The 8,848-nt window shown below is 45.5% G+C and overlaps 1 protein-coding gene across 1 annotated transcript in view; it reads left to right on the top strand.

Annotated features, from left to right (window-relative positions):
- Nucleotides 1-1,597: 1,597 nt before the first annotated feature.
- abtb2b (ankyrin repeat and BTB (POZ) domain containing 2b) overlaps nt 1,598-8,848 on the top strand; it is a 48,796-nt gene continuing 41,545 nt past the window's right edge. The window contains exon 1 of the mRNA XM_033634163.2: nt 1,598-3,009. Coding sequence (XP_033490054.1) covers nt 2,118-3,009 — 892 coding nt within the window. The 5' untranslated portion in view covers nt 1,598-2,117. The remainder of the gene's footprint in view (nt 3,010-8,848) is intronic.

Here is an 8,848-nt window from a genome sequence, read left to right as displayed (position 1 = left end):
GTTGCAGTGTCAAAAGCATACATGGTGAGAGTTCTGCTCTAAACTCATTTTGCAATAGTGTTGGACTCTGTCCCATATGGGGGCACACCCTACCTGTCTATGTGATGAGAAGCAGGTAGTCACAGGCCTCTTCAACATGTTTGCTTTATTTTGACCTCAAGCATGTTACAGCGCTTAACCAGGATCAACAAACAGGGCTGCACGTTGCTTCAAAACGGGTTTCGAAAGAGGATTTGTGTAAAGTTTGTTTTGAAAGCAAGAGCTGACACTTTTTTGGCATCACCTCTGCTGAATTGGTGCCGAATGAGCACAAAATAGTGGACTTGGTACAAACCATACAAGCCAGTACACAATGTCTTAGTCGAAAAACTTAAAAAAAAGAAAACTACATGTACTTATTTAAGCTATTACAACACATCTGTCTAAATAAGCTTTTAAAATGCACTTTCAGTGAAATCCCTAAGCCTCGTCAAATCAAAGTAAACCACTCCACCTCTTGCATTATTACCAAGAGCTTTACAGATTCAATTTCTGTTACAGGCTGCAGGTGAGGGATTAGCTAATGTGCAAGGCAGCAAGCCAATTCTCTCTGTCAACATGAGGAGATACCCTAACTCAAGTCTGCTTGGTGTGCAGTTTGGTTACAGTAACCAACCACAAGCATTTCACCCAGACCCATTAATATAATAATTGATTAGAAACACATGGCTTTGTTGGTAAAATGTGTTAATTATAATAATTATAATAAAGAAAGGATGGCAGAGGAGACACCCGTACACCAATGCAACTGGGCTGGACAGAAAAAAGGTTCACAGGCTGAGATCAATCTATTCAGAACATCCGTGCACAATACAAAGGGTGCTCAAAGTGCAAAAAAAGAATAACATGCGAATAAAAACAGCAGCTGACTACCATCAGTGCTGCTGACATGAGAACAGATATAGACACAGACGGATTACAACCAGGTGTGGTGAATCAGTCAGCTGGTGCCACCAATTAGATGAGATCAACTCTAAGGAGCAGAGGCCTGAATGCCAAATCACAGTGACCTGTCCAATGAGTGTTGTACTATTCATAACATGCTCAAACACCTATGTATGATAGCGTAACATATGCAAATGTACAAAAAACACACAATTATATGCAGAATTAAAACACACACACACACAAGAATTTCCCCAGACCCATTAATATGCTAATTAATTGGAAACACATGGCTTTGTTGGTAAAATGTGTTAATTATATTATACATCATTATGTTTAATTGCAATTAATGGTGAAAGCATAAGAAAAAACACATGTAAAACAGTTGTAGTAACATGAATCTATAATAAGGACTTTGTGTGAATATGTAAAAACAAATTATGTTGCAGATGCAGCCATATGTGGGTCACACGTGTTGAGGGAATTTGTTTGATGCTCATTTGAGGCAAAACAAAGTTTTCTTATTCTCCCAAATTTAGCAAAGATCTGGGGCTGGTTTTGATTGGCTGCCCGCAAAAGCGAGACCTCCTCTGATTGGTCCTCGAGCTGCTTCCGTGTTGTCATTCAGCAGCGGTCCCTCCCCCCCTGCACATCTGTAGCTGAGTGTCTCCTACAGCCTGTTTCTGACCGAGCAGCGGGACGGCAGAGAGATGAGGTAGTCTCGGACTTTCCGCGGCTTTTGACGAAAACGAAACCGTTTCGGAGTGTTGAGCGGTAACACAGGATGTGTTTTAACAAATGAACACTAGTCTGGTTGTTCTCAGAGAGCGTGGGGACACTTCGTCGTGTTTTTAAAAGACTGTGGACACCGGAGGAAAGTTTAAATCCCTGCGCTGCCCGGGGGGAAAGGTGAGACGGGCGCGACTTCAATTTCATTAGCTGTCCCGGCACTACAGGGTGGTTTTGATTAAAATTTGGCTGCCTAGTGGAGTTTTATCCGCGGGTACAGTTGTGTTGTTTCGCTGTCCTGCACTGAACTCTGTTTAGCAGCATGTCTGACAAGTGTGCCGCTGTGTAACCAGTTCATCCAGCTCTGCGGGGAGTTTCGACTGCTGCTTGGCTGACTTCAGGTAAACCGTTGACGAGGTTTGCGGCTCGTCCAAAAACACCCCTGCACACACACTTTAACAATAATGGCTGGTTTGAGCAATGTCCACATGAAAACCCTGGAGGACCTGACGCTGGACTCTGGCTACGGGGCGGGGGACTCCTGCAAATCCCTCAGCCTGTCCTCCTCCAAGTCAAACTCCCAGGCCTTCATGACGGCCCCTCACCGGGGCAACTGGTGGTATTACTCCGGCTCCATGAACAGCAGGAACAACAGCTGGGACACGGTCAACACTGTCCTCCCCGAGGACCCGGAGGACATCTTCTCCAAGTGTCCCCGCTTACCTGACTTGGAGGAGTTCCCCTGGGGCGAGGAGGAGGTGGCAAAGATACTTCGCAAAGTGGCCGGGAGTGGGAGCATCAAAGGGGGACCTGCACCTGTGTTCTCCCCGGACGCGGTGAGGCGGCTGTCCGCCCTCCTCCGCAGGGCTCTCATCCGCATCTCCAGAGAGGCTCAGCGGCTCAGCGTCATGCACTGCCGCTGCACACGCTTCGAGGTGCAGAGCGCCATGAGGCTGGTGCTCAGCTGGGCCCTGGCTGACCACTGCGTCTCTGCTACGGTCAAGGCCATCTCCATGTATAGTATGAGCGCAGGGGAGCTGCTGAGGAAGGGTAAGTCCGCCCGCTGCGGCCTGTCTTTCTCCGTGGGACGCTTCTTCCGGTGGATGGTGGATACCCGCATCTCCGTGCGCATCCATGAGTATGCAGCGATATGCCTGACCGCATGCATGGAAGCTTTGGTGGAGGAGATAGGAGTCCGAGTGCTGATGGCCGAGAGGGGTCATCCAGGGCCAGATTCAGGGTCAGCATGCGCCCCAGTGAGTGCCGAGGCCCTGGAGGGGGTGGTGAACAATGACGCGGAGCTGTGGGGAGTCCTGCAGCACTATGAGCACCTGATCTGCGGGAAGAACGCCAGTGGTAAATATATTTAACTCTTTTCCAGTGTTACATCAACATTATGTCCAGTTGCAAACGACAGCTTTCAGTGTATGTTTTCCCATGAGGTGATGGATGTCAACATTCACCCCAAACTCTTTCTTTCTGTCACACACTCTCCTTCCAGAGTGCTGGTCACCACTTTCCACTCCCTCACAGTGTGGAAAAGGTGAAATGTGGCCTGCTGCTGTGTACAATAGCAGCTCTTTGTGCATGAGGCCTTGATGGATTTGTTGTTAATTGGACCTGTCAGAATAGGAAAAAACAGAACAGAGGCATCTGATACGAACAAAGAGAGTATTTTCCTCTCTGACCAAGGCCGTGTGAGGAGAAATGACTGCTGGATTCTGTGTCGGATGGGCAAATTTGATTTTAACTACTTTGCTCTTAGGTAAAAGATTGAGTCTTCACATGTCACTCGTGTTCTGCTGTTGTGATTTGAGGTGCAGAGAGCCTTTAGAGCACAGGCAGGAGGCTTGTCTGTTGACACAGCTCTCTGTTTATGCTGACTTCACCTCTCATCCTCCTGCTGTGTTGGCTGCACTCCTTTCAAAGCCTCCCCTTCTTCCATTTCATCGTCCAGCTCTCCTCCTCTTGGACAAATCCCTCTCACCCACCACCATCTCCACATATCTTACATCTCTCTCCCTCCTCTTTCTTCCAACTCCAGCTGTGCATCCTGCTCCCTGTCCATTTGTTTCCTCCACCCTCACATCCCTCCTTAATCAACTCTCTTTCCTTTCCCTCTTTGTCAAAACCCTAGTAGACTCACAGCGCTCTTTCCGTGGCTGTTTTTGGCAGCCCTGTGTTGAGTTGATTCATGAGCTTGTGTTGGGACAATGTAACCAGCCTTTGTTTGTGGCCCACTACCAGCTCCCCGGAGCAGAGCTTTTTACTACTGCACAATAGCCTTTTGTTGTGTGATCGTGCAGCTTAGCCCAACGCAGAGGGAGTGAAAACAAATGCTGGGGAAGCTGGGCATGGGCATCCATGTACATACACACATGCATAACAGAGAGAGGGGGAGAGAAAATAACTGGTCATAGTCATTATGACAGGGCGGCACGCTGATCTAAGTTAAGACCTTATCATGCAGGAGCACCTTTCTGTGCATGTGATGCATGCATGCTGTAACTCTGCCAACTTCCTAAAGGTCTGAGATCAATTCAGCACTTTATATACAGTGCTTGCACACATGCATGCACACATGCCCTGACACCTTACATTTCACATTCTGTGCAGCTTCCACTGGTTTCTCTCTACTGTGCTCTCCCTTTAAGCCTGGAAATGTGCAGTGCTTTGGACTTGCCAGTTATGTGACCATATGCTTGAGTTAGAGCTGTTTCATTGCAAAATAAGTTAAAGAGCGGCATTTGTCCCAGTATTTAACCGGATGTCTTTTGGTTGGGTCCTATTTTGGTGAGTTCAATCACTGGTTTTGAGAAAGACCAGTGTGTGTGTGTGTGTGTGTGTGTGTGTGTGTAATAACAACAGACCATTATTCTGACCACCCTAGCTTTTTATAGGCCCTAGACCAAGCTGTTCTGGCCACATACCCCTCTACCACCTTACCACCTGACACCCCACACCCTAAATCTTGCTTTCCGAACCCCCCACTGCTGTTCAGGTCCACCCGCCCCCCAGCCGCCACAACCATTAGTGTGCACAAAAGCAAAGATCCACTTTCTGCTCTCGAACCAGATGCTCTCGGAACGGGAGGGTAGACTACTGATCACATGGAAGGGTACAGTCTGATAAATACTCCTCCCTTCCTCTTGATTTCTCTCCGTCTCTCCGGCTCTTTCTCAGGGGCTGGCCCACATCTGGAACTCTTTAAGTCAGAAATGACTTCTACGGCTCCAATAACAATTCTGAAAACTCCCTCCCTCCTCCCCTCCTGCCCTCTCTTGCTCACTCTCGCTCTTGGCCCTCTTTTTTTTTTTCTTTGCTATTGCGTTCACGTCCACTTCATCTTTATCTGTTTATTTCTTCTGGTCTACAGGGAGTGCATTAGAGGAACCCGGTTGTGATGTGCCAGGATCTTATTCATTACTCAGGCGCACACTTGGACGGGCACATTCTCGTGCACACTGACACACGCACATACCATGGAAACCTCTTTAGTCTGCTTTGCATGTGTTCAAATGGCTCCACAGCACTGGTTGAACTCACTGCACAGTGCCGCTATACAGAGGAATCCATTTGACATTCATTTCTCCACACAAGGAAATAGCACAAGCTTCCTGGTATAATTTGTATTGATAGTACTGTGGGGCATTTTAAAGTGCAGAGTAGTAGCTTTACTAATGGACAGTGGAAGTGGCTATGAAGGGGTTGATCTTTATGGCTGGCACACAGATGTCTGTTAAACTTTGTCCGACTGGCAGAGCAGTTAAGTGCAGCCGCATTTGAGTTTTTGTGGGACTTTTGCAATGTTCTCACACTTCTTTTGCATCTGTGTTTGTTTCCCATGTCAGTCGTTAAAGCAATAGTCCAATAGTGAGATATGCAAACTAGTGATTTGACCCTGAGCAAAGACGCTAACTCTCAACAGCTCCATTCAAGCTTTGCAGTGGAAGATTGTGGTTGTAAAGGGCTGCTCTATGACTCGAGTCCATACAACTGAATGAATGTGAAGCAGGGACTGTCTGAAAGAGAGCATTCATGTGCAGCAAAATTTACCTGGATAAATAAACTTTGATTTGGTCCAGCACTAACAAAAAGCAAAGTTCAGTTTCTCCGCTCCAGCTCTATAAAAAGTAGTAAAAAGGCCCGTGAGTAATGGGTTTGGGGTGCACTGAGAGAGCAGGACATATGATTTGCTGCTCAGTATTTCCCTAAATATGTATTTAGCCCAGAAAGAGGCGTGGGAACAGTGGGCAGAAAGATGCAGGGAGAGCAGCCCAGCACTGTGGTCACACAGATGGGGAAACCAGCACTCTCAAAATACACTCCTGCTCCACAAATCTGGAGCGGGATCAAATGCAGTTTTGGAAAACATATCAGGACATTAATATTATAGTGCAATAGACTTAAGTTCATCCTTGTGTGATAGGCATACTGCAAATTTGCCCAGGCATTAAAATCAAGCCTGTGTTTGGCCCGAATAACTGTACAGACAAATTTAGGCTAACCTTGTGAGCACTGTCAGCAGGTCAGAGTGTGTATAGAGTTAAGACCATAAGTCATACAGCTTTAGTGGATAATGGTTAATCCGTCACAAAACACTACAATTTATACTCGTGTGTGTGCTATGTGTACGTTCCACCTCAGGCTACACACACGCACACACTGATGGCCCATGTCGCTGTTTGCGCTGGCTTCTTGTCTGGTCCCAGCTGTAAAAACACTGACCCATTAGAGTGATGGTGTGCACATGTGTTTCAGTGTGCTCATCTGTGGGTGCTTAAATGTGCTTGTGTGGGTATGGACTATTCTTGGAGAACTATGAGTAATGCCTTCACAGATATGACACCACAAATGATTTGTCAAGCTATTACAAAACCAATGACACTGATTCGGGAACCTCACATTGATTTCACGTCCTTTTGATGCAGGTCATTAGTTTGTGAAATTAATAACAATCAAAGTCAAATGACTGTCTTCACAGATGGTGTACTCCCCTGTCTGTAACCCGTCTGTACTCGCTCCTCTCTCTTCCTTCTTCAGTCATTATTTTGATCTCAAGCCACGCTCCTCCTATCACATTACAGCAGCATGAGTCATGCTTCTTAAAAATGTTTACAGTAAAGCACTGATAGGGAGGAAGCACAGAAAGATGGGGATGACGGAGAAAGGGCAGTGGATGCAAATAGACACAGAAATAATGACAGCAAACTTGAAAGCGTCATTGCCCTTGCATCTTGATTTATTCTTGCTAATCCGATTCTTGGAGAGTATCAGTTGAGTCTATCCAGAGAGAACAGATGAGTTCAGATTGGTATTGAGCTTATTTGGCTTGTTTGAATTGGAAAATGTGCAGCCAGTGTGTCACATGTGTTACCACAAAGTCCTGGCCATGGTTCTCGAGGGAATCTGTCCTGCACGTTGATTTGGGGTTGCAGCCGGAGTACCTTATGAGGGAAGCAGGAAGACTGGCTGGAAGATGGCTGGAATCTTGGACCAGGCGGCTCAGTGCATTGCCTGAATGCTAGCAATGGTTTTGTTGAAAGAAACCACTGTGCCTCACATCATCCCTGTGTGAAGTCTGGCTTGGAGACAGCACTGCCACATGCACCTGTGTTGGAGTCTGGTATGGTCATTATAACACTAAAACCTGAGTGTTAGATGTCGAGGGTCAGAGATTAAAGGTCAGTGGTAGTTATACTGGTATGAGCAAGTGTTTCTCAATATAAAAGTACATAAAAATGAGGACTTGTTTTGCTATGACGTCAGTGGACACAGTTGACATTTGACTTGCTTAATCAGTCATACACTTTGTGATGATATATAGATGGTAAATATAATTTTAATGCTTTTGATACACATTAATTTGCCAGTGTAAATTGCAATGTGTTGGAAATATCAGCTGTAGAGACGTCTGCTTTCTCTCCAACAGAATGGAACTAGATGACACTCGGCTTGTGGTGCTCAAAGTGCCAAAAAATACATTTGAAATACTCAACAGCGATGTCTCTTTCCAGAAATCATGACCCATTTACTCAAGATAATCCACAGACCTTGTTGCGAGCAGTTTCATGTTGGAACAGTTTTCCTTCTGCTCTACGCCACTCGCCAACTGGGCAGAAGGAAGTGTGCATCTACTCATGGACGAGAGGCTTTTTGCTTGTGACAGGTGGAGATGTAAACATTAATGTTGTCTCCTTTTTTTGTGGTGCTTTGAACAGTGCGCAATGGGCCTATAAGGTTTTACACTTCTTGGTGTTCATGAAGCCTAAAGGACAAGTTACTTGTATGGTGGTGCTGTCAGCCTCTGAAACCTTGGATTGGCACTGAGAAGTACAGGCCAATCAGTGCTTATGTTTCTTTGGATCATGTTGGCCTTGGTTGCCACAAGTTACCAGAGCCTTTTTTGTCCATCTTGCCACTCAATCAGTAGCTATAGCAACACAAGCCAAAAAGAAAAAGGGTAGGATGGCGACATAGCCGATAATGATTTGACATTGGGATTAAAGTGTGTGACTGTGAAAAAAGCCGATCTAACTGAACAACACAGACATAGTGAGGAAGTGCAATATCAAGGCCTTTCTCCACATAACATTTAACTCCTGTGGCTCATATTTATTTCCTTTCTTCCACTGACTGACATGCTGCAAGAGAAGTCAGGTCTGTCTGACTACTTTAGTGTTTACTAAACACTCCTGAGGCTAAAATAAAGTTGGTGAAGTTAGAACATCGAGTTAAAAACATTGTCTTTCTGTAAATCATGTAAAATCTGACCTGACAAAGTGTAATGCTCAGTACAAACTATACTGTAATTGTGATTTGAAATGCAAAAACAAAAAAAGACCATGTGCATAATGAGCTACTTTGTTACAGTAGTAATTGCACCCATCCCAGACATAAACTAAGTACAGACAGTCACTAAAAAATCTGTCATTGCTACTAAAAGACAGTCCATCTTACTGCTACGCCACCCTCTCACGCAGTTATTTAAGACAGAGATGGGTTGATGAAGTGTTTCAGCATATGGTTTGCATACATACACAGTACTCCATTCAGTCTTTTAATTTGGTTGTTTCTGTGGCAATGCAGATTTGTTCCGCCATGCTTTTAAACATTTGTACAGAGCTCACAAAGAGTAAACTCTTTGAGTCTCCGTCAAACCTCAAATTATCAGTTTTCCTGCTTCCTACCCCTG

The sequence above is a fragment of the Epinephelus lanceolatus genome, chromosome 5, assembly GCF_041903045.1.
Source record: "Epinephelus lanceolatus isolate andai-2023 chromosome 5, ASM4190304v1, whole genome shotgun sequence".
NCBI lineage: Eukaryota > Metazoa > Chordata > Actinopteri > Perciformes > Serranidae > Epinephelus > Epinephelus lanceolatus.
Note: the sequence above shows the minus strand (reverse complement) of the source record. Positions and strands in the feature narration are given on the sequence as shown.